Source organism: Branchiostoma belcheri, unplaced genomic scaffold (assembly GCF_001625305.1).
Source record: "Branchiostoma belcheri isolate BF01 breed outbred unplaced genomic scaffold, Haploidv18h27 scaffold23, whole genome shotgun sequence".
Taxonomy (NCBI): Eukaryota; Metazoa; Chordata; class Leptocardii; order Amphioxiformes; family Branchiostomatidae; genus Branchiostoma; species Branchiostoma belcheri.
The window spans coordinates 2,462,846-2,481,328 of record NW_017803824.1 but is presented as its reverse complement, the minus strand read 5'-3'; the positions used below and the strand labels follow the sequence as shown (position 1 = coordinate 2,481,328).

At 42.8% G+C, this 18,483-nt stretch overlaps 2 protein-coding genes across 5 annotated transcripts in view; one reads left to right on the top strand and one right to left on the bottom strand.

Annotated features, from left to right (window-relative positions):
- The window catches only part of LOC109470593 (protein Shroom3-like), a 96,520-nt gene extending 84,120 nt beyond the window's left edge, over positions 1-12,400 (top strand). For 3 of the 4 annotated variants that reach the window (XM_019769558.1, XM_019769561.1, XM_019769560.1), the window contains 7 exons: positions 5,391-5,768; positions 6,959-7,357; positions 7,739-7,921; positions 8,311-8,470; positions 10,398-10,499; positions 10,870-11,040; positions 11,437-12,400. In XM_019769558.1, coding sequence (XP_019625117.1) covers positions 5,391-5,768; positions 6,959-7,357; positions 7,739-7,921; positions 8,311-8,470; positions 10,398-10,499; positions 10,870-11,040; positions 11,437-11,697 — 1,654 coding nt within the window. In that variant the 3' untranslated portion in view covers positions 11,698-12,400. The remainder of the gene's footprint in view (positions 1-5,390; positions 5,769-6,958; positions 7,358-7,738; positions 7,922-8,310; positions 8,471-10,397; positions 10,500-10,869; positions 11,041-11,436) is intronic. The other variant, XM_019769559.1, reaches the window with a different exon arrangement.
- Positions 12,401-14,093: 1,693 nt separating this feature from the next.
- Positions 14,094-17,361, bottom strand: LOC109470633 (deoxycytidylate deaminase-like). The gene is made up of 6 exons (XM_019769658.1): positions 17,195-17,361; positions 16,678-16,780; positions 15,957-16,092; positions 15,371-15,483; positions 15,068-15,168; positions 14,094-14,673 (listed from the first exon to the last, which is right to left on the bottom strand). Exons 1-6 carry the CDS (start codon positions 17,344-17,346, stop codon positions 14,580-14,582), a joined length of 699 nt encoding a protein of 232 aa, XP_019625217.1. The 5' UTR covers positions 17,347-17,361; the 3' UTR covers positions 14,094-14,579.
- Positions 17,362-18,483: the final 1,122 nt, after the last annotated feature.

Here is an 18,483-nt window from a genome sequence, read left to right as displayed (position 1 = left end):
TGGAATTGAAGGGAAGAAGGGATTACATTTGAACTAAATTGAAGTGTTCTTGTACCGGATGTCATAGAGGACTGCCATGCAAGATGCTGCCAGATCTAACATGCCATGTAAGAGTTAGAGCAGCATTTTCTGGACAACTTCCTAATGAAAGTGTACATGCTGCCACAAAATTATGTTTTTTATGGGTAAAAGATATCATTATAATCATATGCTGACGGCCATATCTTGATTACAGTGATAATTACTGTCTTGTGGTACGTATGGCTAATAATCTCTATCTGAGGGTAAAAGTGCTTGGAAAGTTGTAAATTTGCTGATTGTTTTAGTTTTGGTGAATTGGACATACGATATGTCATCAAGTATGAAGATGTGCTTGAAGAGCATTTTTTCCTTTCAAATAGAAACAAAGCTCTTTGATTTCGTGTAACAAACTGTTTACAGAGATCCTGTGTAACTTCCTTGTGATGTCATCGGCAAAGCAACAGCACGGTTGTGTGTGCACACATTGTCTCACTGGTAAACATGGTGTAAACAAACATGCACACGCAAGCAGACACAGAGCAACACTGCTTGTAGTACAAGTTAGTTTGCAGAACAAGTCTTGTTTGAGGACAGATGTCTTTTTACTTTGGACATCGTCTTCCTGAGTGCATGCTGTGACTCACTTAAAGTTAGGATGATGGCGCCACAGTATGTTATAGTGTGTATTTTTTAAATGTTGCGCCACCGGGCGGTTTTATACTTTTGCTTCCGTTCGGTTTTTGATCCAAGTGTGAGAGACGCAGTTCCTGTTTGCCTTTGGGGTCAGGGTTCCACTTCCTGTTTAGAAGCAAAACAAGGCAGAGCCGTGGCGGTTGGAAATACCAGACAGGTCATCAGAGCCACTGAGTGGGAAATTGGTATACAGGACTCAGGCACAGTCCACCCGTGTCATTCCCACTCCTGTCTTGAGTACATCAAGCTCTCTTGTCGTTTGCCAGGCTTTCTTTGGAGTAGGGCATTATCTGGGGTTGGGCAGATTTTAATCCAGTTTTGTCGTTCTTGTTACGTCAAACTTTTCCACGAACAACAAGCCTGGGACGTGTCTGTAGAGTTGGGAACAATCCAGCCGTGTCATTCCTGTGCTTATCAAGAGTGCATCGGACTGTTCTGTGGAGAGATTGACACTCGGTGATGACAGCGCCGCACGCAGGATAGCATGTTTCCCTTTTGGGTCATGTGCGGGGAAAGTTGTCGTGACGTCAAGGCAGAAACTTCGTCGTAGGGTCGGTGACTCAAAGTCTGCAAGCTCAGAAGGCTTCAACCGTCAAGGACTAAACATCGCTTGGTGATTCAAAGTCTCCAAGACCAGAAGGCTCAAACCATCAAGGCCAAGACTTTGTTTGGTGATTCAAAGTCTGGGGAGAGATTCAGAGTACTTTAAAAGTCCTGCAATCCGTCTGAGGAAGGCATTTCTCTGCTAGAATCCAAGGAGACATTTCTTCTTTGCTGCATTTTGCACTGTTGAAGCTCATGATGGCCAAAAGGCAAAGGGTACCGTATGGAATGAGCCCTGTGATGAAGGCACAGTTGACGGTGTTTGTGGACAATATGCAACGTCTGATCCTGGCGCTTAGTAGGTGAGTGTTGCTTTCATTTGGGGACGGTGAGAAGTATTTTCCTCTGTACACTCAAGTTCATAGTTACTGTTCAGTACATGCATGGGACTTTACGTTATGCCAACATACTTACAGAAATACTGGTATGTTTTCCCCATATGGCTTTACTTTAGCTGTTAAGAAGAGGTTGATTTATTCACACTTTGAAAAGCACAAGGTATTAGTTGCACAGAAGTCAAAACAAACGTTAATTCTTTGACCACATGATAACAGCTACAATGTAGGGTTGATTTGGTTTGGTTTCTGTGTAATTGGATCAAACTTCATGCTTGTCAAATGTTACTGATTCTTCAGAAAAGCTGTTGTTTGTCTAATACTGCAATGAACATTTTCCTAGTGAATTATAGACATGACATGTAACACTGAGGGAACCTTTGCTTGCCCCAAAGCAAACTCCAGGCATGCTTGGATTCCACATAGGGATTGAAAACATACCATTGCCGTATCGGTGACAGTGAGATAGCTACTGAAGTAGGCTGTTTCTTGGCACCTGGTTTGTCAGGAAGTTTTAACTCAGTAGTACCTTACCAAAAGCCTACAGATTTATAGGTCTGGCATAAAACAGTCCTAATGTCTACAATTAACACTGTTCTAACTTACACAATAAATATGATAGCCACTGCTACAGATAGACAAGGAAACCACCCTATTATTAGTTGTGGTGTGTTTATCCTCAGTGGTCAAACAGTTAATCCTTTTATGTTTTTTCACATGCAGCTGCTGATAAAATTAATGGGCAGTAATAGTTTCCCTGATAGTTATTTTTTATTTTAGACACAGTCGCACAGATACACTGCGTTGGTCTGCCACCACAGACACAGAGGAAAACCACCTCACCACATCAGGTGCCCTTGTCTGGTCTAGTGAGCAGCTCTAGCCATGTACAGTTACAAATCCACAGGGTCTTACAATCCCCAGGCTTATGTAATGGGTGTGTCGATCATGAGAGACAGAGAGGGAAAGTCGCAGAAACCACCTTGTCATTTGTGGTGTCCTTGTCTGGTCTGGTTCCCGTCTGCCCTCAGATCAGGACAGGTGCCGCTGGGGACAGTTGGCAGGACAGCTGGCAGGACAGCCATGACTCACCGGCTCAGTCTGACAGAGAACTTCTAATTAACACTTGTCACTCTAAATTTAAAAGTTCAAGGGGAAATTTTTTTTGAACTTGTACATTGTATTTCAAGTTCCTGCCTTTCCATGATCTTAATTTAAACAAGTGCCACAAGGGACAGGGCAGTGTGACTCATGTCTGACAGAGAACTTGGACTCACTGACAGTAAAGGGAGTTGTCTGTTGATATTTTACCAGTGTATGTGTACAGTTGTCTTCCAGGTCTTATTTTACCCTCGAGTCATGGAAGTGAGTATCCTGCCAGAACTACAACTTCTTGGGAAAGTTGAAGCAGGGATTCACGGTAGACTAAGTTGTCAGATAAGGAGGATTGGAAAATTCTTCGAAGTAAGAAATCCGCATTTCAGGTGATCTTGGGTCATTTTTTTAAAATTTAGTCCCTTATTCTTGTACTAGTATACTACTGATGGAGAAGGGCCACTTAAAAAAAGAAAAAAAAGAAGCCCTACAACTGCTTGGAGATGAGCTTGTTTGATCACGTGACCAGTCAAGCATGTCGGTTGCCAGCAGTTGCCGGGATGTTTGCTGTTTTGTGTGGGAAACATGGTTTTGTCCTACTTCTCCATTTGTGATGACAACAAGACCGGAAGTGGTAAGCGGTAGTCCCTGTCCCTTCTTGGAAGCGTAGGTGAGGTGTGAAAAAGAAGAGCAACTTCATTGTATCTGCTGACCTTGTTTAGATTGGGAGGGGGTAGGTTGGTTTAATCAAGGCTTTAGCCACACTCCAAACCAGTTTCTGGGCCACGCATTTGGACTGGAATCTAGTATATTGAATCTGGTAAAGAAGGACAATGAGAATTCCGTGTTTTGGACCGTTGTTACACAGACCATGTTCTGTTAAGACATTGCCCAGGCACTTTAGTAGTCGAGCATTCTGTCAACAACCCTGTTGGCATGGCAACTGGAAAGGATGAACGTTTCGAAAGACCTGTTTCCCAGAAGAGTGGCGACGACAGAAAGATCCGTTGTTATTTTAGGGTTGACATCACGATGCCGTCATGAGTTAGCCACCTTTGGTTTGACTCTATCCGCTGGAATGCGTTGCGCAATTTGCTGTCGTTCTGCTGACAGGCCTTGGAATGAGTTCAACCACTGGTACTTCTGTGCACTTACCTTCCATCACTCTGAATGTTCAACAATCAACACACACTAATGCCTTCCCAGTTTCCTTTGAGAAATTAGTTAGCATCTGAAGTATGTGATGTTTCACTGTCAGGAAACACTAAAATTTAACTTTGGAACGACACCGTGTCTGTTCTCAGTAACACAACCTCAGCTGGTTATGCTACATGCTCTCTAATCTCCAAGCAGATCATATGGTGGCAAAGCAGTATCCATTGGCCAGAGATGGCTACTGCCTTGCCACCGTATGATCTGTTTGGAGATTACATGCTTTCTAAGTATCCTGGTAGAAGTTGGCAACATGTCTAGAAAGATGGAGGTCACCTGTGGGCTATCATTTTCCAGAAAAATTTCTTATTTGGTAAGATTGGAGTTGGCAGACTTTGGAATGACTCCAAACTGAAATCTACTCATGTATGTCTCTCTGTCTTCTGAGTAGTCAGTCAGGGAAGTAATGCAGCACTCCCAACTGACAAGGTCACTTATGAGGTGTGTAACTGGTGTATTTTAGGAATGTCCTGTATATTGTAGACTGGTGAGAATATCTTGAAGGGCTTCCGCATACTTGTTCTCTAACTTTTCCGTCTGCTTTCCAAGTATTGTGGACGGAACAGAAAGGGAACGGAAAGAAAAATCTCTGCATCACCTTTTCCAAAATCTTCTTTTCATTACATTTATTACTATTGATTAGTTGATTTGAATAAATATTGATCAATATACATGTATATAGATTGACGAAGACATTGGTGCATCTTTGTAGAGCAGCACCTGCTAGTCAGTCAATTGTATGGACATGTGTGCACATGTTGCAGATGGTAGATAAAACTCTGTATCTTAGATCTTCTATCAGAACAAACAAGACAATGTGAGAAGAGCTCAGTTGTGCATCACCTTACTTCACCTATATGGATGACTTAACAGAAGACAGTGATGCATGAGTTTTCTTCAGTGTGTGGGTGGCTCAATGCTAAAATAAGGCTAGGTCTTGACTGTGGTAATTGTTTCAGCCTCCAGTATGTCTGGCTGGCTGGATGCCAGGGAGGAGGGCCAGCAATGACTTTCCTATGTAGGAGAGGGAGGGGAGAACATTTTGATGTCTCTATTCATGCTCACACACTCCTCATAACATTTTACTGCAGTCAACCGGTGCAATGACCAAGTGGGTAGAGTGCTCGCCTTGCATTCGGAAGGTTATGAGTTCGATCCCCGGCCAAGTCATACCAAAGACTTTAAAAACGGTACATACTGCTTTCTCTGCTTAGCATTTAGGAAAGAGTATGGGAGTTAAACACACACCACTGCCAGTGGACTATCCCCCTGCTGTAGTGATTGCACAACTGTGTGGCCCAAGGGCTACTGAACCGGAGATGGGTGCCACCCGATGCACCTCATGGTGCAGGAAGGACTAATACGATTTTAATTTGCAAGTGGCATTTAAAAAAACATTGAAATTAAAAGTATGCATTTTTTCCTTCGCAGTGACAGGAAACTCAGCAATGGCTCGAGCACGAGCGGCAGCGACGTGTTCATCGAGGACAGCACCTGCAGTACCAACCTCAGACACAAGGAGGCACTGGTGGCGGCGAAGTCGCCCACCAGGAGCTGGGAGGAGAAGAAGGCCGTCAACGGCGTCCACGAGGCCAGGGTCAGGAAAATCTCCCCCCTGAAGGAGGAGCCGCTGCCCCCGCCGCCCCCCTCCCCACCCCCTGCGGAGGTTGAACCCCCCACCATGGAGTTCCTGGCGGACTTGCCGCCCCCGCCCCCTGAACTGCTGCATGATGAGGAGGGTGGGGCCGACATGGAGTCACCACCCCCTCCCCCGCCGGTGGAAGAATCACCTCGACAGGACGACCACAGGTAAGAAAGACATTTATTTTATTTGTTTTATTCCAACAATTCACAGCAATGGATCACAGCATGGTGACGACACACAAGTTTTTTCAACTTAGTTTATGCCACCGCCTATGCAGAGGGCAAATATAGGACAGGACAATACTCATTTTCACTTGAGTTAAGTGAGGAAAGTCGTGTAAAGTGCCTTTCCCAAGGGCACAAGATCGGTGGCATTTCAGGACTCGAACCCCGGTACCTCTTGGTTCTTATTCAAGCACTCTGCAGTTACGCCACATGACTCCACATTTATTGTCAAGGTGCTTTCTACGCTCTCTGTGTTACAGTCTCAAGGGACTTGAAGAAAATGGTTACAGTACACAAGTACATGTGACCTCTATAGATAGGATTTTCAATGCTTGGGTCTGTGGAAAATTCAGGCAATCTTAGGCTAGGCATACAGGCCAAATTATGGAATCAGACTTGGTATTTCCAGTTTAGGGCAAGTAACTCCTCCCAGTTTGCTCCAAAATGTTGCCTAAGAAACTAGAGAAGACAGTCTGCAAGAGTAAACTGCTAATGAAACTCTGAGTTCAGATCAATGAAGTGCGGAATGCCAACTGCTGAAATAATAAACACTATGCCAGTAGATTAACTCCCTCGTACTCAATTTTAATTCTGTTTGGCCTGAACCACCTCGTAAAGGTCAGAAATTCTTGGTGACAACTCCCACTCGAAACCTGCTGACAGCCGAAATTGAAATGCTGTTACTTTTGTCAGGCAACTTTGACCTTGGAGCTTTGCAAGGTCAACAAAATGGAGGAACACATGGTTGTTATTACCTTAGGCTGCCGTATGACTTTTCTGTACTACTAACAAATATTTGCTCTTGCACGAAAGGCTACTTATAACTGATGTATCAACATGCCCTGAACCATTCAGAGTAATGTTTAGCTGTCATTATTTTATGTCTGTACAGTATATCCAAATGTTACATTGTTTAGAAGAAACTATTAAACAAGTAAAAATATACTAGTCTTGATGATTTTTTAAAGACAGTTATAACATTGAAATAAAAACTCACTGGGGACAATTCCTCTACCAAAATTGATCTCATTTCAAGAATTACTGTTTTATGTTGAGGATAAGATCACAAAAAACACAGTGACACAGTAAACATCAATGAGCTAATCATTTGTGTCATATTTCCCCCACAGGCACCACAGCTCCAGCCCAACCACAACCAGACCTGACCACATCTCCCCCCACAGACACCACTCCGGGTCCAGCCTGCTGCCCAGAACAGTCAGCCCCTCAGAGATCTCCTCCCCGACAGACAGCTCCGGCTCTAAGACCCCCTCACCCCCCAGCTCCGAACACAGCCGGTCTTCTTCAAGATCCAGCTCCGAGAAGAGCGGCTCCTCCGACTCCCATACTGTACCTGACAGAGACTCCTCGCCTAGTATAGGATCGTCTGTGTCTAGTCTGAAAGATGAGACTGAGAGAACACGACAGCCTAGTGGAGAGAAAAGGATAAGCATCTCCCCCATCCATATAAGACAGAAGACTCCGGAGGAAATAAAAACAGATGAACTGGCCAAAGACATCATTGACAGGTGAGATTTTTCTTCTCTTTTGTCATTAGACATAAACAGACACTTTTCTGTTGTTTGTTTCAGTGGTTCTTTGGAAATGGATACTAGTAATTCAGGCTCATAGTTGTTACTGTTGGAGGTATACATAGTTCTTGGATTCTTAAACATGGGGCAAAATGCTAAATTTGTTTTTTTTTAATGTTTACCGAAGGAAAACATATTGTAGCAGGAGGGATTTAGTCTCCTGTCACCATATATATGAATTTGTTTGAGTAAGAATTAACACAGCATACCATAGTAAACATTATGCATTTGCTTTGCAAATGTTGTTACCTTTCTAGTTTATTACCCAATATATACCATGTGCAAATAAACAAACAAACAAACTCTTTTCTTCTGCAGATGTGACGACAAGAACCTGAAGGAAATCCTGATGGAGCCGAACCACAAGACGGCAGACTACATGCGGGAGTGTTTCCCCGAGGCCGTCCAACCCCGCCAGCCGTCCGAGCGGAGAAGAAGCAGCGCAGCTTCTCTCAGGGGGAAGTCTGGAGAGGGGAAAACAGCGCAGCCTCTGAAAACAAGGTAAGCACAAACTACTGGTAATGTGGCAATGGAAAATTACAGATTATTGGGGGGAAAACACATGTGTGAGATGAAAAGAGTTGTGTTTTATTTATTAGCATCAAAATCAACTATTTCCAGTAACGAAAGCAGCTTCTATAGAAATAAAGAAACCACAATAGAAAAATGGGGTACTTGTTCGATAGACATGCAGTATTTTACCATACATCTAGCAACAAGTTGATGCACAAGACTAGATTTTGCAACTGCATGTCTTTTTCCAACTTTTCCTTAGAGCAGTGTCAGTCATTCCCATCCCTCCCACAGTAGGAGCATCTAGCAACAAGTTGATATACACTATATGTTTTTCAAATACATGTATAAAGCAGTCATTCCCATTCCTCTCCCAGTAGGAGCCTGTCTGAGACCCAGCTGCCTCCCACCTCCCCGTACTTCACCGAGTCGTCTGCCAAGGCCAAGATGATGCTGGAAATGAGAAGACAGCAGGAGGAGGAGGAGGCTGAGGCTCTGGAGGAGGAGGAGGACCAGGAGGTGCTGGACCAGAAGAAGGTGGGTTTATTTGTCATCGTCAAGCAGCAAAGGCAGGTGAATGATCTCCAAGCAGATCCCTTTCGGTGGCAAGACAGTATCCATTAGCCAGAGGATTTTGTACGGCCACCGATGGCCAATGGACACTGCCTTGCCACCATATGATCTGCTTGGGGATTACATGTGAAGACAGTTGATTAGACCGTAGACCTGTAATCTCCAAGCAGATCTTTGGGTGGTTGCAATACAGTATCAAATTGGCAAGACAGTATCAAATTGGCCAGGCAGTATCCAATATGCCACCCAATGGTTACAGGTAGCCAATATAGTCTCCCCTTGCCCCAGAAAATCTGGACATTACAGACCTGTATACTGGTATCCATACTGAAAGTAGCATCTGTCCTTGTCAAGACTGATGGGATAGCTTTTCAGTAAGCTAAACTAGATTGAGCGTAAGAAATAGTCAGCGGAGAAAGACAGGACTGATACATCCATAGCACAAAACTCTGCTGATAGTTGTAACGTGCCCCCTTCCCCTTTCTCTTTTGGGTTCATGTTTATTCCAGAGGTTGATGAGTTCAGCACAACTTGGGTGGTAGGTGGCCAGGAAGTGTTTAATTCAGGCTGTGCCGTTTCCCCAGACTCGGCAACAGTAAACCACACTTGTCACACAGGTGGTTTCCTACTGTCACATATACAAAGGAAATTCTCCAACTTTTTTGTTAAGTCCTTCAAAAAGGCTGAGTCAGACAGTCTAACCAGATACAACACTGGTCAGTTTGCATTTAGAAAGATGCTGGAAAATAAGCTTGAATCAAAACTGTATCCTTACCACAATTGAACTACTAGTATCACATCTACATTCAAGAAACAAAAGCTATGGCTAAAGTAGTAGTAAGAGCCTTGATCACAATGAAAATTTTTTGGTGGTTGCATAGATCTAATTGAAACATCTTGTGCATAAGCTCTGTCCACACCTGTTGCTGTTGTTGTGAGGAGGAAATCACTTGTCTGCTAACATTTCCCCCCATTGTTTACTAAACATGTGCATGTCAGTTACCACCTGCAACCCCCAGGGACTTGGTACATCCCACCTGTGGCTAAACATTTTTGGGGTGGCTGAGTGGTGCCTTGAATGTTGTTCTTGTAATCGTGACAGTAATGTCCTTGTCTATTCCAAGCTGAAAATTGAATATCAAAGGTGTGAACTGAATGTTTTTAGTCTAGGTGCTGATGGTTGGACAATAGAGACAGTTTGTAATTACCGCCTCGTTTGGGCCCTCATTTGCATATCAAAATGCAGGTAGCTTGAAAGCTTCTTGCTTCAAAGAGCAGAAATTCACACGTTTTCTCTTTCAACTGGTGATTGGCCAATAGACTGATCACATGTTCATCAACAGACATTATGCATATAAGGCTCTAAGCTTGGCTTGGCAGTAAAAGACCCTAGGCTAACAGTTGCCTGCTGACCACGAGAGATCATGTTTCACGGTGTGTTCCACATGGAGAAGTGTGAAGACGTCGCTAGAAAGGTTTTGGAGGTGTCCTTATACTAGTATATGCCACCATTCACTATAGATGGAGGACTTGTACATCTATAGTCTGTGATCTCCGTTTTTCAGTGTCTAATAATGTTAGATATAGGGATTTTCTTTTACACAATCAGTATTGTCTCATCTTGCTTACATTTTGGTGTCCATCAGGCACCTTCCTCAGAGCTTCTGACTGGAGTTCTGCTTCTCGCCGCTATATCTAGCCAATTTAGGTGGAGCTTTGCAGCAAGAACACAGTCCCAAATGTGGCTGAATTTGTAATGTACCCCCCTCGTCCCAGTTCATCTGGTTGTTAACTGGTTGTGTAAAAGAAAATCCCTATATCCTATGTTTTACCAACCTGATGAAACTATTTTCGGAAGTGTCTGACGTTGTTCTGCCCCCCTCTCCCTCAGATGGAGCTGATTGACAGCATCAGTAAGAAGCTGGAGAACCTGCGGAAGGCGGAGGACCTGATCCGGGAGGAGATCGAGCTCAACAACGAGCTGGGACAGCAGGTGAGAGAACTGAGCACAAGAAATGACAACATTTTTAGCATAACCGCGTCATAGAATTGCCTTTGAGAATTACCCATCCACTCCATCTAAAACCTGCCTGTACTGCAGTTTCTGACACCAGTGAAGTGAAACTAACCATAGAACACCACAGTAGACATACCTGGTATACACATATACAGGTACATACAGTTAGACATTCATGTGTGTGTGTAAATGTTACTCTTTATTTGTTTTTGTGTAACATGTGAATACATATATCAATATATAAGAGATCAATATCAGTACATGTAGTAAGAATTGAACAGATTATATCAATTCTTGACATCCTTGATGTGTTTAGATTGCTAACAAGCATCTTTCTCACGCAAAGGTGACAGAGTGGGCGAAGGACAAGACGAAGTCTAATGAGTTTGACAAGTACCAGCGGTTTGTGGATGAGCTGGACAAGATCACCAACCTGCTGCTGAGTCTGTCGGGTCGTCTCGCCAGGGCACAGAACGCCCTGCAGAACATAGAGGAGGGAACGGACCCAGCTGAGAAGGTGGGGAAAAATTGTACACTTCACAGTACTGATTTAGTAGGATACCAAAGTACTGGCTGGATTTAGCACCCACATATACAGGTGTACCCACACCCATGGCCAGAATTCAGTCCAGATTTGTGTAGTCTGAAAATAGTTTAATCGGGGTGGTAGAACTAGAACACGGGATGCTGAGATGTGTATGTCTCTCACGTTGCAAAAGCACCACCTACAGTGGCAACATATTGAAACAAGTTTTAGTACTGTACTCCAGTCAGAAGCTCAGAGAAAGATATCTGATAGATTTGGCATCAAAACCTAAGCAAAGAGAGAAGTACTGGTTGTGTGTAAGAAAGTCTGATATCCTAGATTTCTTTTGTAGACTCTATTCCAACCCGCCTGTGTCTCTCTCTGCAGAGGGAACTGCAGGACAAGCGTGACCGCCTCTCGGACCAGTACGACGACGCCAAGAAGCTGAAGGAGAACATCGACAACCGGAAGGACGCCGTCTCCAAGATCCTGTCCGAGTACTTCAATGAGGAGCAGTTTGCCGACTTCGAGCACTTCATCAAGATGAAGTCACAGCTCATCATGGAGTCCCGCGAGCTGGACGACAAGATCAAGCTCGGGGAGGAACAGCTGAGGTGCCTGCGGGAGAACCTGTCCATGGAGACGTGAAGAAGCATTGTCATTACCACGGCAACAGGGTTTCCATGGTGACCCAGTTTCCCTGGCGACCGGCTCCTCCAGTTTGTAGAGACTTGTACAGAAGTGATCATGATCATCAACGAGAACAGCAAATCTGAAACACCTTCTTCTGGTTGTAACTAAGTTTTCTCAGTCAGGACTTCCTGAAAACCACAGCTTTTCAAGCACTAGCTGCAGGACCATTGTGAGTCAGTAGGGGGCAGCAGACAGAAGGGGAGTGCTTGCCTCTGTTTGTCCCTTGTGTTAGAAATGCCAAACTTGAACATATTTGACAAAGAAGAGATAATAATTATGACCTATGTATGAATCTTTCATGATAGTGAAATTTTTGTTTGTCCACACATCTCACAGCATTGTTGTTGTTGTTGTGCACATAACCTGAAGGAAAATTTGTTCCTTTTGTACAGAATTATGTATAATGTAAGAAGTGATCATTGTGTCTTAGCCTGTGATTTTGTGCTGTCTGTGCAAAGTGCCAAGGAAGTTAGCAAGTGGGCAGAACTTCAAATTTTATAGTGACTCTTTTGGTAGAGAGAGAGAAGAGATATTCTGTCCACCGCTATTGTATTATTGTAAATATGGACTGTATTTCCGTCGTGCTAGCAATAAGAGGCCTGTAGGCATGTGAGAATGGTTGGAGGCTGTTTTCGCCGGCTTGTTGTATAGAGTAAGACATAACATATGCTGCTTGGTGTGGTCTTCCCGTGATTTGTCCTCGACTTGCATCCCATCCTGACGTATTTTGGAGGCGATATCCACACCACATGCCTGTGATGACTTAGGGACTGTGTCACAGGTTCAACGTTTTAGGCCACACCAATTCATTTCCTTGGTTCTCGGACAACGTAAAGTAAAAGTGAAGCAAAAGGTTAAGATTAAAACACTGAAAAGAAAACTTAAAAATTTTTGCTCCCTGAACCACAGCATAAACCTCAGGCTCTATATTTCCATTATAACGTTATTTTCCTTCTAAATCTGAGAACCAACAATAGGAATTGGTGTGGCCTTAACTAAGCCAATGCAATTATTTTGGATGTATTATTTCCATATTATATGTATATAGGAACATTGTGGGTTGTGCCCCACTCTAGAAAGTTGAGTTTGTTGCCAATGAGTAAATGACCACAGGAAAAGTGCCTGAAGAAACCTGGAAAATTCTTGGTGCTCTTCTCTCATAAAGTAGTTGAAAAACTAATTTCTGTCATTCAGTTTTTGTTGTTTTAGTTCAGGTTCTGTTCTGCCTTATGTAGTTTCACAGCAGAGGTTGTTTTAATTTCTTTGAAGTAACGAAATTTTCTCAGCTGCAAGCCTTGAAGAACTTTGGCATAAAGACGAAGAAAAAACAATAGTTGTGTAGAATTGCAACTAGCTTGAGTAGTTCACTCTGGACAGAATGAGATCAATATTGTATAGAAACTGAAATCCGTTCCAGATCTTAGGAATTCTACAGAATTCACAAAAACTCCATTTACCATGCGAAGTAGCAGATCATGAAAGTACTGTGTAAAACGCTACTTTTCCATGCCTAGATGGTATTTTTAGAACCATGGAGGCCACTGAAGGTACACCCATCTATTTGGTACTCGGGTAAAACAAATTGTGGAACTGTCAGAGTAGGCCACATGTAGACAGTGTAAGCTCCGTGCCTGTGTGTAAAACTGTTCCACTGTAAATCATCACCTTTTCTAGAGGTCTCATATACATGCGCTCTGTGTTTCAAAACTTCAAAAGGCACTTGAAGAAATTTTCCACTCTCTGAAGTCTGTATATTTTTGTAAAACTTAAAAAAGCCTTTGTCTTGTACATGGTCTAACTGCAGCAATTTCTTGTGGAGAGAGACAAAAGAAATTCAAATTGTGTATTTTACATGGCTGGCATGGAGAACCCAAGTGCACATGTGAAGAAGGGAAGCTTCCTTTAATCCCCAAAGTGGATGCAACATTACCCATGGTTGGTCAGAAGTGATGTAACGTTATCAGTGATTGGCCAGACTTTTGAAGTGTTGCGTGCAAGACTAGAGAATGATTGACAGCGCTGCCTACAGACTACAGGAAAATAAAGTGTGCTGTATAATGAACATGCATCGACTCCACTTATTATCTTGGAGCAATATCTATTCTGCCCACACACACAACACACACTTATTCCCCTGGTTGTCAAAACATTCTGAAGTAGACTCGAACAAGGGGAACAATTAGTCAAGAACAGAGGGATGGGAGAAAAACTTTTCCAGTTTTGTAGCAGTAAAGTAAAGTTTCTTGTAGCCTATTCCAATGATACACAACTCAATAAGACACCAGACACTATTTGGAGACCGAGATATGATAACATGTTTATTTGAATATACATGTAAGTATATAATGCAGCATAATTATGTCAAGAATATCTGTTCCCTTTAATCCACTATTGTCAAACCAGGTTAATTCATTGCACACCTTTGGAAAACATTCTTGCAGATGAAACTACATACAACATCACAAGTTCACTTGATTGTGAAAAGTGAACAGTTGAATTTCCAACATGATTTACATACAAACTTCACTACTAGAGTGTTCTAGAAGGCCAATACCTCACCTCTAACAATGAATATAACGTTATATATTTTTCTTTAAATAACCTCTATACCTTCCTTTTAATTGCAAATTTGTTAAGTACTCAAGACTTCTAGAAGACAATTCATCTGAGCTTAAGTTCTAAGACCGCACCTTTTTTTCTCTGAAATATTCTTCTCTCCCAAATTCTACACCTTCAATGTTGTGTAGAACTGCACCCTATCTAATTGTCTTGCTGCATTGTCTTACAACTATCTCATTACATCATCTCATCATGTGTCCAAGATAGCTTCAGTGTTGTCATGGTGATGCGATGGAGGCCAGTGGGTTGGTGACAGTCGGGTTGATGGCGTCAAAGGCAATGGTGATCTTCTGCCTCTTGGGGACAAATTGCCTGTAGGGGAGAGTCAAAATTGATATCAACAGTAAGAAATGAAAATTTGGACCAACCTGTTGTCTTCTCTTGAGCCACGGTAATTCTATGTTTACCAACCGAGGCAAAGGGAGAAGACATCGACATCTTTACAACATTCATGATAACTATTACGAGCCTTGTAGCTATTACACAAACTTTCAAGATACATGCATAATCACAATCAAGTTAAATACAGAAGGCTTGCCAGTAAAGTTAATCAAAATCCAAACATTTTCTTCCAAATTCCAGCATTTCCAAATTCAATCATAAATTACCCACATAGATACTGATAATGATGAACAGATCCCTCTTCTAACAAGAGAGACAAGTTTCTATCATTATGGAGAAGAACAGATGAAGTTTCTGTACTGACGTGTATTTGACTCCAGCCAGGTCCAACAGTCTGCGTGATGCTGTCATCTCTGGCGTGTGGTGGTACTTGTCGGACACAAACATGATCTCTCGGATTCCAGACTGTCAAGAAAAAGAACATATGGTTCAAGAAGTGACAACACACAAAAGCTATATGATATAAACTGCTGTATATCACTGTTGCTTTCATCAGGAAAAAATTCATCTAAGTGTTGCCGAAAATTCAGAGACACTTGTTCAGCAGTTTAGCTCCCAAAATTAAGGAGCTTTTATACTACATGTAATACAGATTTACCATACGTACCTGTATCACCAGCTTGGCACACTCATTACAAGGGAAGAGGGCCACATACATCTTACAGCCCTTCACATCGGCCGAGTTCTTGTTCAGGATGGCATTTAACTCTGCATGGCACACTGATAACAGGAGGGGAAAACATTAGGCTCACTGTTATGCTCTTAGGCTGACCAAAAAGCTACTGGTAATCTTCACTTGTCATCACAAGACAGATACTGAGTCCAGTACATATAGGCTCAAGTACGGCTTGTTTCTTCTCTTCATGTCTCTCAGACCACACCAACTCATTTCTTTCATTCTTAGATATTTTTTGGCATGGAAACAGAGGGAAGGCACGAAATTTTGAATTTGACTGTTTTCACTTCCTAAAATCTAGCCTGGTTACCATACTCAACGGGTCAGCTTTGGGGGTGTTCCGGCCGGCCAGAGGTTGTTTGGCACTCGATAGGACCCACGCCTAAACTCCTATCAGGTGCCAAACAACCCCTGGCTGGGCTACTGGACACATTAGCCACCTAATGGACACTCCTCTGGGCAATGGATACTACCTTGCCTGCTTGCCACCATATGATCTGCTTGGAGATTAACGTACCATACGGGTACTTGGTGTCCAGTCTGTCCTCTGCTGTCCTGCTCCAGGGTAACTTGTCATCACTGCAGCCGTTCGGCATCCCGTTGTACCCGATACCCACAATCTTCTTCTCCGAGTTCACGATGCATGCTCCAACCTGTGTGGAGTCGCCCAAATAATCTGAGACAAAATTTCAACTGCCACTATATTACTAGGTTTTTATCTATATTAAACAGGGCAACTCTAATGCTGAGAACTATTTATCATTTATCATCAAAGAAATTAACCTTACTGCAATATAATAGATGCTACATCTTTTTAATTGTGTTGTATTTTCAAATAAGGTATCCAAATTAAGCTACGTTTTTAATAGATAAATACTACAAGTCTTAACACTACTGTTAGTGTCATATCCTGTGTAATTTTATGGTCCAAAAACTGGTCAGTTATTCTAATGACCTAGCCTCCTTTGCAGTCTTGTTGGGAGCGCGAAACCTTCTCTCCGTGGCAAAAACTCCCTCGGTAGCAAATCGTCCCTCGCGGCCGCATATTACTCGCGTCGCTCGGAGAAAAAATAACGCCGACGCCCAACAAGACTGCGAAGGAGGCTACTAATGACCGACCAATTTTGAGATTACAGCCTGATAACCAATGGGAAATGGAGCCTTCTAATTGGTCGACGTCTTCTGGCTATATGATAATATGCAATAAAGTTCATTGTCATTATATAATTTGACTGTACCTGTGAACTGGGGTCCTTACTCCTCTGTGCTGACAGGAAGGCCACAGCCATGAAGTACTCGTCCCACTCCAGGTAGTCCGAACGCTTCTTGTTCAGGTCAACCCTAGTAAGGGAGGGGACATGTATTATGAAAGTGATCTTTTGTCGTATCAGTTGTGTCAACATAGTAAAGTGTCTTGAATAGCGGCTATTTGGACTTTCTATCAAAACCCAGTCTAGACTCCGTGCAGCTCCTTTTTTTCAGATTGGACTGTTTTTTCAGCCTCCTGAACTGGACAAGTTTTTCCGCCAACCCTCACGGGGAGTAGAGTGTATTTTGATATCTTGTAATGTGCCCTACCTCATTTATCGCCCAAGCTATTCATCGATAAAGTGTGACTCTCCTCAAAGACGGTCCACTGTTACCCGTATCACTTTCAACACACCGACGGTAGCCTGGGATTCGAACCCTAGACCGGAACACCAGCGACCTTTTTACTTCCTATACTAGATCGAGTCTGGTTTATACAAAACTTACTGCCCATTACTGTTACACGTCTTCTTGTCTGGGGTTGAACAGTTGTCTGAGACTCCCCCAGCTCTTCTCTTCCGACTCGGTGTGTCCATGAGGTCTGTAGAGTTGCCGTTCTCCGTGCACTTTGACTTCTGTCGACTTTCTGCTGTCGCCATTCCTGTGTGTTATCGAATTTTTGGCGGGAAATGTGAGGTCAAAGTTCGAAGCCAGGCCTGTGTATGAGCGACATCTAGCGGATGGCTCTAGAATGAAACGTCACGATTGTCCCAGGATACAAGAGGATATTGTGAAAACTTTTAATAGACTACGGAATTTTTTATGTGGTGCATTGACACTTACATTGTTAGCAACTATGTGTTGCCTTGTGTAACAAATGTCATATCAAAATTTTCAACTTTGTAAAGATGATTGATAGCACACGTATGGAAAAACCTCCTTGCCAGTATGTTGGTCGATGTACTATGATTTTGTTTCAACAAGGCCTAAAGAGCTACAACTTGGTTAGCGTCTTTTTCTCGTCATAAGAAAATTGACGAGAAGTGCAGATGGATTTAAGATAAGCGTCAAACAAGAGACGTCTGAGCATTCTGAGTCACTCACTACTAGTGTGTACGTGTACATGGACCCGTATTCGTTCGGAACTTTTCGTCAGACGGTTGTACTTTGCACCGCAGTGCATTCGGCCGTCACTATCAACTTGAAGTCAATGACCCGTACACTGCACTTTTACGGAAATAACCTTTTAAAGAATTGAAAGGGTACTTTTATCTCCTTCACCTAATGCAACGAGCAAAACAAGCTATAAATTGGGTTAGATATCGAAATATGTTGTTTTTGGTGGCGTTTTGTAAAAAAAATCCAAACTTGAAAAAAATAGGATGAATTATTGAATACTTTGCCACTTCAATTATTTGGCCAGCTATTAAATCTGACAAATCATACATATTTCTGCAAGTTTCGAATTCCTCCAATCAAAGGTGTCAGTTCTAGTGTAACATTGACACACATATCAATCATCCTACTCTCCAAGCAGATGTTGGGGGCGCAAGTGACATTTTCCCGAGATAGATAGCATCTCACTTTCAGAAAACGTCACCCTAACATCTACTTGGAGATTGATATCATAACCCCTTTCCTTACACACGGTACACGCCCCGTTCTGGGCTGTTGACCTACAAGTTATGTATCTGCGGTGCGAAAGTAATCAGGCAAACTTGTCCTACGGCATTATGCACCTTCCAGAGACAGCTACTCACTTTCAAAAGACGTCACCCTAACATCTACTTGGAGGT

Coding starts and splice junctions, on each gene's coding strand:
- LOC109470633 (XM_019769658.1), bottom strand. CDS start 17,346: ATGGCGACAGCAGAAAGTCGACAGAAGTCAAAGTGCACGGAGAACGGC. Junction 16,093..16,677: donor GTAAGGACCCCAGTTCACAG/GTACAGTCAAAT, acceptor GACTCCACACAG/GTTGGAGCATGCATCGTGAA. Junction 15,169..15,370: donor GTGCCAAGCTGGTGATACAG/GTACGTATGGTA, acceptor TTTTCTTGACAG/TCTGGAATCCGAGAGATCAT.